Raw genomic sequence first — 16,211 nt, 5'->3', positions numbered from 1 at the left:
TCTCTGACACCCTCAGCTTTCTCAGTAACATATTCTTTCATTACATTCACAGCTTGTTCAATAGCTGCCTTCCATAAAAGCAGAATGAGTATCAGTTTTATTTACTGCCGTATCTCTGGAATTTTATGTGTTGAATGAATTAGTACATGAATCAATCAACAAACAGAAAGGAAAGGTGCCCTATAATAAAGTATTTGTCTGGTCTTTGTCCCAGATTTCTGGGGTAGAGGTTCTAAACCCTTGCTATTTCCAAGATGATAGGAGTTTCTTTGTAATTCATGGTGGGCCTTTTTTTTTTTTTTTTTAAGCTTTATTTATTTAAGTAATCTCTACACTCACTGCAGGGCTTGAACTCATGACCCTGAGACCAAAAGTCACATGCTCTGCCTGCTCTACTGACTGAGCCAGCCAAGTTGGTTGGCCTTTGGATCACAACTGAGATTATGCTAATGAGATGAATCAGGATGGGGCTTGGTCACCAAAGAGACCAAACTGTGTGACTAGGAGGCTAAGGCCTTGAGCCAGCCCAACCTGCGAAAAGGGAGAGGGACTAGAAACGAAGTTCAGTCACATAGCCAAAGATTCAATTAATCATGTCTACATAATGAAACTCCAATGAAAATTCTGGACACTGAGCTTTCTGGTTGGTGAATATTAAGCACAGGGAGGGGGTTCACCTTAACCCCACAGAGAGGCACAGAGTTCAGAACCCTCTCAGATCTTGCCCTATGGGTCTCTTTATTTGGCTAGTATTAATTCCTATCCTTCATAATAAAACTCTACTTGTGAGTATAGTGCTCTCCTAGTTCTGTGAGATGTTCTAGCAAATTATCAAACCTGAAGGGGTGATGGGAACCCCCAAATTTGCAGCCCGTTGGTCAGAAGTGCAGGTGGCCTGGAGACTGCTGTATTTGAACTAAGGGCAGTCTTGTTGGGGACTATGCCCTGAACTTGTGGAGTGCACATTAACTCTGGGTGGTTAGGGACAAAATTGGATTGCATTACAAAAGGGAAGTTTTGGAAGTGTCTTAAACCCATAAATCATATCCTGATGTAATAGGCAAACGACCATCTGTTCTATCATCCCATCATGTTCCTGTAAGCCTTTCCTGTATACTTAAGCTAATAGCCTCTGCCCTTTCTTGGGCGTGAGCCATTTTATACCTGAGCTATGGGGGCAGGTGGTGGTATTTCCAAACATGAAAATTTATCTTTGGTACTCTCTCAACTAACTTTCTCTTGCCCTTCTATTCTTCCTCCCTTTCACAACACCCCGCTGACCAACCTACCACTACAGTTTCCTCTTTTTTGTTGTTTTTTTAAGATTTTAAGTAATCTCTACAGTTGAACATGGGGCTTGAGGACTCGGGGGACCCCGAGATCAAGAGTCACACACTCTACTGACTAAGCCAGCTGTACCCTTCTACAGTTTCCTCTTTAAGTCTCTTCCTTTCCATTTCAAAATGATTTTTTCACGTCTTTCACTAACTACAACAGCCATTTCCTGCAGGTGACTAATCCATCAAGGTCATAAACTAAATGTACTAATCCCAATAAGATGTAAATGAAGATGTCACTGGCCCTTTCGGAGACATTTTAAAAGTCAACTTAAAGCAAATTTCTAACTGGTAAAGTTCCTGAAGAGAGCAAGAAGTTAAGAAGTAGCTTTATAAATTTCTAAATCCTCTGAAGAAGCAAGACTCTTCTACTTGTAACTTCCTTAGTCAGCTGGGACTGGGAAGCTATGCAACTCTTAACAAGTTCCTTCCTTCCCAGCGGTCCTGAATAATTTTCCACAACCCAGTTCCTACAGGCCTTGGCTCTCTCTCCTCAGCCTATACCTATTTCTCTTCCTTTGATATATTGGGGACTTATATTGAACTATATAAGGAAGTCACCTCTGGATTCCAACCCAAATAACCTAGGAGTTTGCCATTTGGAAGCGAACTGGCCCTTTCCCTGAGGAGTGAATAATATTCTTGGGCCTTCTGTTGAGAAGTTTTAAAGACTTAAGTATAAACAGAGATAGAGTAGACTGATCTTAACTATTCATCTCTGCTCAAACCATATTTGAGGATAAATATTCTCAACATTTGACCATTCTCTATCTTATAACATTCTGGAAAATACTAGGTTTTAGAGGAGAAAAATGGAACACATGCCTCCAAAGCATTACCCATAAACTATAAGGTTGCATGGGCAAAGATAACAAAAAGATATCTTTGCATTTAGCTGAGGAGAAAGGAAGGACACAAATTAAAAGAAAATATCCCATCAAATACATAAGCGGAGCAAGTATTCACTTAAAATGGCATGGGAAGAAAAAGAAGAGTAAGGTCTATTCTAGCTTTTGCAGTCAATAATTTTTGCAATTAATTGACTTTTATTATCTATACTATTGTTGGCTACATACTATTATCTATACTGTTATTTATACTATTGCTATTGTCTATACGATTTTTAATATTACACTATTAAAATGATGCCTCTTCAGAAAATTATGGCACTGCATGCACATAGGAAAAGGTCAACAGGTAATAAACACTCCTGAATACACTAAGCCAGCACAGCGTCACATCAGCCTGTACCAACTAAGTCTCTTGATTCTGCAACTTACACAAAGCATGACAGTCTGTATGCATGGAGAAGACCTTGATAGCGTTTGGCATGGTGAGATTCTTGGTCTAGAGCGCATTAAGAGCTTGAATAAAGCTGTGATTGATTTTTTTTTTTTTTTTTTTTTTTAATTTTTTTTTTTCAACGTTTTTTATTTATTTTTGGGACAGAGAGAGACAGAGCATGAACGGGGGAGGGGCAGAGAGAGAGGGAGACACAGAATCTGAAACAGGCTCCAGGCTCCGAGCCATCAGCCCAGAGCCCGACGCGGGGCTCGAACTCACGGACCGCGAGATCGTGACCTGGCTGAAGTCGGACGCTTAACCGACTGCGCCACCCAGGCGCCCCTGTGATTGATTTTTTTTTAATGATTCACAAATGAAGTAGCTGTTTTCTCCATGAAGACCTTTTTATTTTTTCTTCTAGGACAAAGAATGTCACTTTTTAAAGGTTAAAAAAAAGTCATAGTAGTGGAATTTGAAAACAGTGTTGTCTGTGGCATACTTCAAATCCAAGGCTACTCTTTTGGCCTTGGTAAAATACGCCTCCTGCGATGTGTTATGCCAAGTCCTCCAAACCAACAGTGGAGCACACATGAGAATCTCTCCTGAGGAAGCAAGCAAGTAAGCATTGTAGCATTTGCATTTTGTTAACCCGATTGTTTGCTTATTCAAAGCAGTACTGATGTCATTTTCTCTAAATAGTTGAAGTTTTTTAAGCTTTCTCAAATCTGTGTTTCTTGGCATTTGCCTGAAAGAAGACAGCAGATGCTTACTTATTTTACATAACAGAGTTAAGAATCCAACTTCTCAACCTTAAGCATTTATAGTCTATCAAGTTACTGTGACCTTTCAGTATAAATTCAAACAATTCATGGCCATTTTCTTCCCACTTATCTTACCGAAAACTTGATGTTTCTTTCATGACAAAGGGCTTTAGCATTTTCCTTTGAAATTCTGACAATGCTCATTTTCTTTATTAAGCACTGACTATATACTTTGGTGGTTAATGCTATTCAAACAAATGGAGTATACCTTGGTGATTTATTTTTCCTTTTATCATTCCCAGTTTCATTAATACTCAGTAGAAAAAATTCCTTTCTACGCCTTCATATAGATTGCTAGGTCTTACCAGAAATCCATCTACATGTTTATTATTTTAGCAAATGTAAGAAAGGTGAGGCCATGACATTACACGAAGGAGGAAGGAGAATAAATGAGATTATTTCCTCCTTATGAGACAGAGGTTAGGGTATGTGGGATCTGGGTGGGGAGCAAAGAGGGAGGAAGGTGAAGATACATACCCAGGGAATTATAAAAAAAAAAAAGGAAACGGGGGCACCTGGGTGGCTCAGTTGGTTAAGTGTCTGACTTCGGCCCAGGTCACGATCTCGCGGTTCATGGGTTCAAGACCTGTGTTGGGCTCTGTGCTGACAGCTCGGAGCCTGGAGCCTGCTTCAGATTCTGTGTTTCCCTCTCTCTCTACCCCTCCCCCGCTCACACTGTGTGTGTGTCTCTCTTTCCAAAATAAACATTTAAAAATATTTTTTAAAAGAAAAAAATACATAAAAAGAAAACATAAACATTAGATTCCTCCCCCAACAACAGGTTCTACAATACAACCTGTTCTACACTAGAGAACGAACTGTAAGATTAGAGTTGAAATATGACCTAGTGATAAAATGTAGCTCATAAAGTGTTTTATATTTATATTTATATTTATATTTATATTTATATTTATATTTATATTTATATTTATATTTATAAGGTGTTTTAGTAGTTCCCTCCAAAACCTTGACAAAATTACGATGCAATGTAAGTCTATCTGCTAATAATTGTCAATAATTATGTACACCTTATGATTAAGGAGACAGTTGTAATAGAGTAGGAAGAAAACGAAACACTCAGCCAGTTAATAAGATAATGTACGTGACGATGGTGGTATAGACTTGAAAGGATTATGCAAACATAAGCTACAATTATTTTTATCATCGATTTGTCACCAAATAGAAATTTATGCACGTAAGTTGTGTGTGTGTGTGTGTGTGTGTATGCCAATAAGTAATCAATCAGTTTAATTGCAGTGTAACTTTAAAGCGGGGTTTCTCAGCCTCAGCACTACTAAGATTTTAGGTGATGTCCTTGCTGTGGGAGTCTGTCCGTGTGTTGTAGGATGTTTAGCAGCTTCCCTGACCCGCTAGACCTGACCCACTAGGGGCTACTAGAAATTCTTCCACCTCCTCCCTCAATTAGTCACCATTAGAAATGTCTCTGGACAATGCCAGACAATGCAAAATTGCTCCTGGCTGAAAACCCTGTTAAAGCCTAAGAAAAATGTAAAAATTATGGCTCACCCACACAAACTGAGGATGAGAGACAGCCAGTATGAACTGGAAGCAAAGATGTCCCTCACTGGGCACAATATGGCTACTGAACACTTAAAATGTGGCTAATCAGAAATGAGAAATGTTGCAAGCGTAACATATGTAGGAAAGGAAGATGTAGTATGAGAAAAAGAATGCAAACTATTTCAATAACTTTTTATATGGATTACACGCTAAGGTGATATTTTGGATATGGAGGGCTAAAATAAAATACATTACCAAAATGAACTTTATCTGCTGCTGTTTACTTTTTTTAAATGTGGCTACTAGAGAAGTTAAAATGACACACTGGCTCATGTTATATTTCTATATTTCTATCAGACAAGGGCTGAACTTGAGCAAAAACTATCCCTCCTTCACACTAATATTCTAAGCAGCCTTTCTTTGATGATAGGGAAGGGAACTCAAAAGAGCTCTGTCCTCAGTTTTTCCCTTACATTCTCTATATTCGCCTTGGATGAGCTCTAGTCTCAATGTTTCAATGAGATTACTATTTACAGATAACTAATCTCCAAACTCTATCTCCTGTTCATAGCTCAACTAAAACCTAGATCCAGGGCACCTGGCTGGCTAAGTTGGTAGAGCATGGGACTCCTGATGTCAGCATCATGAATTTGGGCCCCACATTAGCTGTAGACATTATTTAAAAAATAAATAAACTTAAAAAAAAAAAAAAGAGAGACAGAGAGAACCCTACTTTAAATAAATAAGTAAATAAATAAATCAATCCTAGATCCATATATCCAACTATCAACTTAACAACCCCACTTGGGCATCCTGGATGAACCCCAAACTTAAATGATCCTCATCCCAAACAAGATTCCTTCAGGATTCCTCATTTTAGTAAATGGCCTCATTGACCAGGTTCTCAGGCCAGAAACCTGAAAGTCATCCATGAGTGCTCTCTTCTTCATCCCCCTTGCAATCTCTCACAAAAGTCTGCTTCATTTACTTCCTAATATTTCTGGAATCCTCCTTTCTCCCACCCCACAGCCTAGGCCAAGTCACCATTACTGTGCCCTATATCACCTCCCTCTTCCCCTTTATACTGTTACTACACCATACCCTGCCCTTCTCAAAAGTGCTGTCTTTCCTACTAGAACATTATACTACATGAAGTCAGGCGCTTTCTTGTTTGTTGCTATGTCTCTGGTTCTTTTGACGAAAAAATGAATGAAAGCATAAAGAGAGTACAAACTGCTACCTTACAGGTTGCAATTTACTAAGGAGCTGGACTGTAAGAACAAGGGTTCCATTAGCATATGAGGCCTGGAAAATATCAGTCTTTATGTCTAAATACAGACTTAGGTGTAGACACAAGTCCTAGGGTTCCAGAAGTGGGGAAATGTGCTTGGGCAACACATGCCCTGTACTCTCATCCTTCACAGATCTCTCTACTGTGCCTAAACTCACACACTGTAAACTCTCTATATGTTGGGTCAGGAAAGAACAGCTGAGACTGCCTTTTATAATCCTCCAGCCCTCCGGGAAAATGATGCCTGACATTTCCCATCTTCAGCACCATTGTCTCAGAGTATCTATAGTTTCAAAGTTACCCAGTGAAAAGCAGCTAAAAGTTATACAAAGCTTTAAACAATCATGAACTATTTCTGAAACAAAATTATTCTCCAAGAATAGAAGTTCAAGACAAATCTCTTCTCATTAGGGATACTCAATCTACCTCTGCGCCTAAGCCAGCCTTCATTCCCCTATCCATGTACAACTAGTTTGAAAGGGTGGAGAATGGACCATGGCCGTGTCTATCCTAACTAGTAAGTTACAGCTGCTGCTGATTAGGAAGTTTGAAATGACAAGAATTTTATAGATGTTAGCGGTGTTCTGGGTATTCCAGAACTGGGCTAAGAAGGAGGAACTTGTAAAAGATTCCAGGCAATGCATGTATTTAGAGAAGAACATGTAGACACATGGGCAAAAACCACACCCATGTCTCCATTCACCTTTTGCCATGGGCTCTCCTATAAGTGGGAGAGTAGTGGTGTGGGTAGGCAGGGTGTGGTGTTACGTGATAGGGACCAGGCAGGAGCTGAAGCACAGCACGTCAAGGCCAGGGTGAATTGCAGGTCCAAGGGCACTACATAGGCTACATATATGTAACTCTTTTCTTTTATTGTCTTATCCAAAAATTATATAAAAGACCACTCTTACAGTATGAGGAGGGGAGGTGGGGTCTCAACTAAAGAAAGGTTAGGAAACTTTTTTTAAGTTTGTTTGTTTGTTTGTTTGTTTATTTATTTATTTATTTATTTTGAGAGAGAGAGACAGAGTGAGAGAGAGCACAAGCACACATGCAGGGCTGAGGGGCAGAGAGAGAGGGAGATAGAGAATCTCAAGCAGGCTCTGTGCTGTCAGCTCAGAGCCGGATGTGGGGCTCAATCAGAGAGTCTGACTCTTGATTTAGGCTCAGGTCATGATCTCATGGTTTGTGGAATTGAGCCATGAGTGGGGCTCTGAGCTGACAGCGTGGAGGCTGCTTAGGATTCTCTCTTTACCTCTCTCTCTGCCCCTCACCCCCGTGTATGTGCTTGTGCGCTCTCTCTCTCTCAAAAATAAATAGACTTAAAAAAAAAATTTTTTAATGTTTATTTATTTATTTTAAAAAATAGGAACACACCTTTTTATTTATTTTTGAGACACAGAGAGACAGAGCATGAACGTGGGAGGGGTAGATAGAGAGGGAGACACAGAATCGGAAGCAGGCTCCAGGCTCTGAGCCATCAGCCCAGAGCCCAACACGGGGCTCAAACCCACGGACCGCGAGATCGTGACCTGAGCTGAAGTCGGACGCTTAACCGACTGAGCCGCCCAGGCGCCCCAATGTTTATTTATTTTTGAGAGAGAGAGAAACAGAGTGTGAGCAGGAGAGGGGCAGAGAGAGAGAGGGGGAGACACAGAATCTGAAGCAGGCTCCAGGCTCCAACCTGTCACAACAGAGCCCAACATGGGGCTCAAACTCATGAGCTGTGAGATCATGACCTGAGCTGAAGTCAGCTACCCAACCGACTGAACCACCCAGGCACCAAGACTTTTTTTTTTTTTAATTATTTTCTCTTCATTTTTTCTCCTCTGATAACCCCCAGAAGAAAATGATGACAATTACCAACCAGGCTCACACCAATTTAGGCAGTGGGATAAAGAAATTTGGCAGAGAAGCAAAGCTTTTCTGCACTAGATGTTCTGTGTCTTTCTGGAAATGACTCAAAAAGTGATGAGTACCTTCACAGAGCCCATTTTTTTCCCTTAAAATGTGGTGACTCTTTTCCATAATAATGTTCAATACCTGCCCTATCTTAGCAAAAGCATCGGTTTTTAGTAATTAATAAGAGCAAGGTAGCCAAGATATAACAAAATGAAGTAGCAGACTTGGAAAAAACAAATAGAGGGCAGAATCCTGACTTTACTACTTGGTATTCACATGACCTTAGGCAAGACTCTCAGCCACATATTCTCAGCTGGGGTGATCCATCCCAGTGGTACAAAAACTGGCTCAGGGAGTGGGTAGTGTAAGATCTTATTCTTTGTCTGTTAAGGCACAGATATACACACAGTACATAAATAAGACATACTTCATGAGAGGGAAGATTAGGAGAAAGTAATGTCTAAAAGGGCTCTTTGGGTAAGAGAAGGGTGATAACAAACAAAAGGTTGAGAAACACTTTCCTTGGCCTCCATTTCCTCCCCTGTCAAAATGGGTATCACCCACCTTAAAGAATTATTATGATAGAATCATATCTAAATACATACAAAGAGACTGAGAGACAGAAAATAGAGAAAACAAGCAATATTGTAAAATAGTCATTAAAATAGAAAACACAAAGACCTAAATGTATATAGATTAATGCCATCTAATAATCAATTGTATAACAAGACTGTTTTCTTCTCACTACTCATTTTATCAACTGAATACCTAATCCAAAAAGGGAATGTACAATCATAGTAAAAGTCAATTAGTAAATGTAAGAAGAATCTATAAATGCGACACAGATACAAACCTAAAACACCAATTTTCAGGCCTGCCAAGCTTGTTTTAATTTTATCATAAATATCTTCTGATGCAAAGTCAACAGCAATGGTCATTGTTTCCACCTTGAATTTTTCTCCTAGGGAAAAAAAAAAACACAAATGGAGAGAGAGAGGGAGAATTACAACATGACAATTAAGATGAAAACAACTGATGACATTATCTTTTCAAACCCTTTTCCCTGTCCAATTCGATATGAAATTTAGACCAGGATTATTTTAAGCAATCATGAGACCATCTAAGAGATGATACAGAGTCAACACAATAAGTCTGCAATAAAAATTCCAATGTTGTTACAGAGCTGGCTGACTGCTCCTTAATCAGTTCTTCCTCTATAAATCAGTAATGACTCCTTTTTAGGCCTGTAGGTACAAATAATAAAACATGTAGGGCACCTGGGTGGCTCAGTCGGTTGGGCGGCCGACTATAGCTCAGGTCATGATCTTGTGGTCTGTGAGTTCAAGCCCCGCATCAGGGTTTGTGCTGAGAGCTCAGAGCCTGGAGCCTGCTTCCGATTCTGTGTCTCCCCCTCGCTCTGCCCCTTCCCTGCTTGCTCTCTGTCTCTGTCTCTCAAAATTAATAAACAATAAAAAAATAAAAAACAAATAATAAAACATGATTCGTATCATAATGTTTTATACTGTTTAAATATCACTGGTTTTGTGATTTTAATTGCAAACAATGCTTCATAATTTCAGGAAGAAGGGTTTCTATTCCAAAATGTTTTAAAGTGTGATATATAAAAGTCCATCTTATTAGGGCACCTGGTGGCTCAGTCGGTTAAGCATCTGACTTTGGCCCAGGTCCTGTCTCGTGGTTCATGAGTTTGAGCCCCTCATTGGACTTTCTGATGACAGCTCAGAGCCTGGAGTGTGCTTTGGATTCTGTATCTCCTCTCTCTGCCCCTCCTCTGCTTGCTCTCTCTTTCGAAAATAAATAAACATTAAAAAAAAAAAAAAGTACATCTTCTTAAAATGGAAATAAAACTAGTATGATCGTAATGGAATTTAGAGGCTTGGTTACTAGTTAATAGCCACTACATTAACGAATCCACACAAAACGCACAATAATACAGCTGCAAAGTGACATAAGAAAAGATCTCACTCAGTTTTCTACTTTGTACGGGACTACTGAGGTACAAACAGAGCTAATGAAAATAACAGATTGAGAAATGAGACTCTGGAGAAACTGACCTTACTGAGGTAATGCAGAATTTTACTTCTGCCCTCACTCATGAGCCCATTTGAGAAGATGGCATGGACCGTGAGGTCCCCCAGGCACGGGTACCAATTTTACTTTCATACATATTTGCTAAATGGCTTTGAGCCATTTGCTAAATGGCTTTGCAAGTCACATTTCCTCCATGAGCCTCACTCAGCAACCTCTCCCGAAAATGAAGGTGAGGCTACCCAGCTTAAGATTCGAGGCTCGTGTGGTATCTAGTGATATACAAGAGGCATTCCATAAATGTTGGTCCCCTCTCTCCTCCACTAACCCTGTTCTCACTTCACTTAGTGAAGTTCAGGTAACCAAGAATGTTTACTCTTTGGAACTTGATGAGAATCCAAAAGAATTTAAAAACCCTGCTTCCAAAAAAATAGATTTTTCTTCATTTGAAGTTGATGCTGGCTCATCACAGAGTATGGAACATTGATCCACACAGGTCACCGTTCTTGATCCACCACTAAAGAGCTGGTTCACGAGAGATCAGTTTCTTAGTCTCAAGGAAGTATTGACCTTAGGTAGGAACCCATGAACGAACTAGAGATGAGAATATCTGACCTACAAAATATCGTATCTGGTGTTAAAGGCACACTTACTATTCCAATATAAATGAGTTATTATATGTGTTCATGTAATGGAGAGCCACATACACAGTTGTCATTTTATAATAGCTGGTTCAACAGGTCTTATTATAAATGGTTCCCAGGATTTATCACCAGAAAGTAAAGAACACTGCCCTTATTAGAGCCACAGATTCACAAGAAAAAAAGAGCCAAATCAAAAGGCTGAAGGATACCTTTTATTAAATGTAAAACTTTATTCAGGAATAAAATAAGATAAACTTATCTATTTATTTTGAGAAAAGCAAAGTATGTTTCCACACCAGTGCTATATACTGACATTTAGGAAAATTCTCTCCAGTAATAAAAGCCACCTCACAACCCCTGAATCAAATTTACTCTTTTAAATCTCACAGGATTTGGGGAATGTACTTATAACATAGAGTCTTATTATAGATGGGCTGCTAAAAATATTCAGAGACCCTTTTGGAAAGAATGTCATTTTATTTAATAAGAACCCTCAAGTAAGCTTTTCTTTGTACTCACATTAGGATAAGCAAAATGGCTTCTGATGCAAGTTTTTCAAGGTAAATACAACTTTGAACTTGACCCTGAATTACCCTGAATCATGTCCTACTCCAGTTAACACTGCTGTTCTTCTCCTGGGCTCCACTGCTTCCATCGTGAGCTTCTTCTGCAAAGTAGGTCTGCTCACATCTCCCCCCCCCCCACCCCCACCAAACCCCCAGAGCTCCAGCTGGCTTACAGTGAGGGTCACAGTGAGCCGCAATAGCCTAACACTGCTTTGAACTCACTTCCACCTCCCTATTCTCCTGGGTGTCCTCAGTTCTAGCTGCACAGGCCCCGAGCAAGTCTTTAAACTCCCCAAACACACTCAGGGCTTTTGCACTTACGGTTCCCTCTGCCTAGAATGCTCTTCTGCATCCCTGTGTCTGTTGGATCTTTAGGCAAATGTTATCATGGAAACCCTCCTTGACTACCTTTAAAAAAAATGCAACCACTCCTCCACTAGCACCCCCGGCCCCCCTTCCCAGCTTTATTTCATTCCATGGCACTTAACCACCCATCCTCTAATATACTATGTATCTTAATAATACCTGTATTTGCTATCATCTCTCCCCCTCCCCCCAGCCCCACATTAAGCTTTGTAAAGACAAGAACTTGGGTCTATTTTGTTCAGTTGCTCAACAGTATCACAAAGGATTCAGGGTCTTTCCTCCCTCCTCTCTTATTCCCTTAGGCTGGCTCCCCTCCTGGTTTCACGAAAGCCACTGCCCTTCCAAACATCCCATGCAGACAGCAACGTGCAGTGGCAGAAATGCGACATCCTGTTACATGTCCCTTCTAGAGAGTGAGGAAAATTTCCCCAGAGTCCAGCAAACTCCCCTCACATTTCCTTTCCAGGATTATGAGATATGCATGCTCTTGACAGGGCCCATGGACAGGCTTTAAGGATTCCATGCACTGTCCCCACTACCGCCGCCAAGTTGTGATGGAGAGAAAGAGCAGCATGTACGTAAGAATAGGACGGGACAGGGGCCCAGGCAATCAGAAGAGAATTATGAGGAGTATTCTAAAAGCTGAGGTGGGAGGTAGCTGGCTTCCTGAAGGAACTAGGGAACTAAATCTAGGCATCTTCCCCCTTCCCATCACCTACCAGCCCTCATCTGACCCCGCCAACAGAAATCACACAGATGAACAAACATCCTCTAATCTGAGGAGGTAATAAAGCACCTGGACCAGACGTGGGTACCATATACACATAATACAACCTTCATTTCCTCCTTCACCACCTCCCTAAACCCAGGCTCTTCATAAGACCACCAGTCCACACCACTCAGCAACAGCCCACTGCTAGGGAAGAATAAGAACTTTATCAAAGCCTCTGGAGAGGTACTTGTGAGTACTCTGATCCTCGGCCACCACAAAGGCACAAGGGATGACAGCTGGGTAATAAGTTAAAATCAATACCCTATAAGTGTAGGATAAAGGTACACAAACAAATGAATTTGGATGTTGCAATGGAAAGACATAGGCACTCAACTGCCCCTTCCAGGAAATTCTGGTTGCCCTTGGCTATTGGAGTATCATCAGCAGAGAGCTTTCAGGTGTCAGCCCCTTCAGGGATTGCCTCGGCTTCACAGAGCTGCCTGGACTGAGATCATGCCTTTCCCATGATGTCCACATATGACTGATCGAGGTGGGAGTATAAAGCCATTGGACCACTTGTACATATCAGCTTCTGACTCCAAAATCATAGTCTGTTTATTGTCCTATTTTCTATTCTTTCATAATGCCCTAGTTATCATTATACTAGCTTTAAAACAATTTTAATATTTCTAGTGGTACAATGCTCCTTCATTACCATTCTTTTTCAAAAGTTTATTGGTTATCCTTAGTTGTTTAGTCAGTTTTCACTAGGGTTACATTAAACGTTTCAATTAAATTTATGAAGGATGACAATGTGGCATTCCCTCCAGGCTCTCCATTTACTCAGTGTCTCACAGTAAAATCTTGTGGTTGTAAATTGTTAAAGAAATTAAAGAACTAAAGAATGCCATTATTAGAATATTACACACCGTTATGCAAAGATACTCAATACTGTTGATAATTCCTACTGTCAAACCACTTGGTATTTCAAACTGGGTAGGCTGGCATCTTGCCACTTACAATTGTGGCCACATACAATCATGCCCTCCTCCCTTTTTTCAGATTGGAATGATTCTGGGATGGTCTTGGCCCACTATTTCTCAGCCTAGTGGCAGAGACCAAAAACTAAGAAGCAAAAAGCTGACAAGTGGTATGAGCTGCTCAAGGCAGTCAACTCACCAGAAATGGAGGCTGAAAATCAGCTCTGGCTTGTGGGAAATGAAGCTAAGAAATAGCTGGGTTGATAACATTATTCCCTTTTTATTTATCAGTCCACCGAAAGCCATCCAACCACAATTGTGGAATCAGAGAAAAAAAATATTGCTTGTAACTACAAACCTATATAATAATGAGCGTCCTCACTGTCTGAAACCATTCCGTTACTTCCAAGCATGGGTGCCGTGCTCCTCCAGTCACATGGTTACTCAGAGGACTGTAAATTAGTGTAGGGTCAAGTCCGGAATTGACAGAGAAGGAACTGCACATATAAGTAGTCTCAAGATGCTGCTAAACCCTCTCAATATTAAAACTATCACATTATTAGGTTCACATCTTAAAAGGTCACAAAACATATTCAGAATAGTCTTATGTTTAACATCCTTCTAAGTCTGGCCATCATTATTTTCATTTTGCTCAACAGATTCACATCTCTTAAATAATCTTTCCCTAAGGATAATTGTATAGGTCTCAGAAAGACTGGTCTTGGGGCGCCTGGGTGGCTCAGCTGGTTAAGCATCCAACTCTTGGTTTCAGATCGGGTCATGATCCCTCGATTCATGACATGGAGCCCTGCGTGGGGCTCTGCAGTAATAGTGTGGAGACTGCCTAGGAGTCTCTCTCTCCCCCTCTTTCTGCTCCTCCCCTGCTCACGCTCTATTTCTCTCTCTCTCTCAAAATAAATAAATAAACATTAAAAAAAAAAAAAAAAAAAAAAGACTTGTCTCATTTTTCCCCTGGGTATCAGGATAGTGGGTCTGCGAATGCTAGCAAAGAGGTCTAATCTACATAAACTCATGTATTATTTATAATTTTTTCTATTAATAAAACCAAAAATAATACATTGGTTCTCTTTTGTCCCTACATCTGCTCCAAATAAACAATCTGCTATTCTCCTAAGTTTCAGGTACTTTCCATTGTGAAACTCTTGTTGCATTCAGCCTTCCCCATCTTTTCCATATTATAAATTTCATCATTTAAGATTCCAGTTGTGGGGCACCTGGGTGGCTCAGTCAGTTGAGCGTGGGACACTTGACCTCAGCTCAGGTCATGAGCTCGCAGTTGTGGGATCCAGCCCTGCAGCATCAGGCTCCACACTGAGCAAGCAGTCTGCTTCAGATTCTCTCTCTCCCTTGCTCTCTGCCCCCCTCCCCTCGCACGTGCATGCACACTCATTCGCATGCTCTCTCTCTCTCTCTCACAAAATAAATAAACATAAAAAAAAAGACTCAAGTTGTGCCACCAGCCCTGTGTACTGTCTTTTCATGATTCCCATTTCTTCCAAGGTAAAGCTATTTACTCTCTCAGCTGTGTTCCTAAAGACCTTCTAAACTTAGTAAACTTAGCATAATGTATTGTGCAAACAGTCTACTTCCTAACAAACATGGATCATTCTCTGTCACCTTTGTATATACAGCACCTAGCACAATGCCTGGAGCATAACAGAGGTGACTCAAATGTTTGCTGAGTGAGTAAATACATCCAGGCTGATACAGCTGGTTTATTAAAATCACGGGGTGCCTGGGTGGCTCAGTTGGTTAAGTGGCCAACTTCGGCTCAGGTCATGATCTCGCAGTTTGTGAGTTCGAGTCCCACGTTGGGCCCTGTGCTGACAGCTCAAAGCCTGGAGCCTGCTTCGGATTCTGTGTCTCCCTCTCTCTTTGCCCTTCCCCAGCTCACACTGTCTCTGTCTCTCTTGAAAATAAATGTTACAAAAAAAATTTTTTTAAATAAAATCATCTTTTCAGTACTTCTTAAACTCTTCCCTATAGAAATAAAACTGTAGGGTGGTAAGAGATGTCCATTATGAGACATAATAACATACAGTACTTACTATTAGGCATTATAAAGCATTAAGATAAATTGAGAAACAAGTCCATTCCTCTGTCCTGCATGGGTCGGATTATAATTCTCATAGAGACAGAAACATTTTAGAGTTGTATGAAACCATCCAGTCCCATCTAAAAAAAAAAAAAAAAAAAAAAAGTACTTCCGGGAACTTAACTCAGGGCACAGAGATGAAGGTTGAAGATATTTTAGTCATGGACCACTCTCCCTATCCCGTCCTGAAAAAGATAATTAGGGGAGAGGAGCGACTCTTGGGGAAATAGTACTATATTCAATGCCTACCAATTTTAGCTCCTTAAATCTAAATTCATTAAATGCAGTTTATAACCATAAAAATACACTCCATGTTTTGAAGAACCTCTCCATTTTCACATAAAATGTTTTAGAGTAGTTAGAAATGTAAAAAGTACCAGAAGTCTTTTGTACTTTCTGAATTTGAAGGGGAAAACAAAGAACAAAATGTCCCCTAAATTCTACTTCCCTCCTTTTGCTATTTTCCTTTCTTCCCCCAGGCCTTATCATCTCCCTCTTCCCTTACCCCTCAGGGTGAGATATCTCCCCACAGAGAAAGCCTCCCTTAGGTAGCTATGGAGAAAAGGTGATAGTGCCTTAGAAGGGAATAATTCATCTGACTCCATTTTTAAAGACCCACTTA

The 16,211-nt window shown here is 40.4% G+C and overlaps 1 protein-coding gene across 1 annotated transcript in view; it reads right to left on the bottom strand.

The window, feature by feature from the left end:
* Positions 1–16,211, bottom strand: part of HSD17B12 (hydroxysteroid 17-beta dehydrogenase 12) — a 165,838-nt gene that overhangs the window by 51,999 nt on the left and 97,628 nt on the right. The window contains exon 4 of the mRNA XM_058688712.1: positions 9,010–9,117. Within this exon, the coding sequence (XP_058544695.1) occupies positions 9,010–9,117 (108 nt within the window). The remainder of the gene's footprint in view (positions 1–9,009; positions 9,118–16,211) is intronic.

The sequence above is a fragment of the Neofelis nebulosa genome, chromosome 10 (assembly GCF_028018385.1).
Source record: "Neofelis nebulosa isolate mNeoNeb1 chromosome 10, mNeoNeb1.pri, whole genome shotgun sequence".
Lineage (NCBI taxonomy): Eukaryota > Metazoa > Chordata > Mammalia > Carnivora > Felidae > Neofelis > Neofelis nebulosa.
The sequence above is the reverse complement of the archived record's forward strand: the minus strand, read 5'-3'. Positions and strand labels throughout refer to the sequence as shown.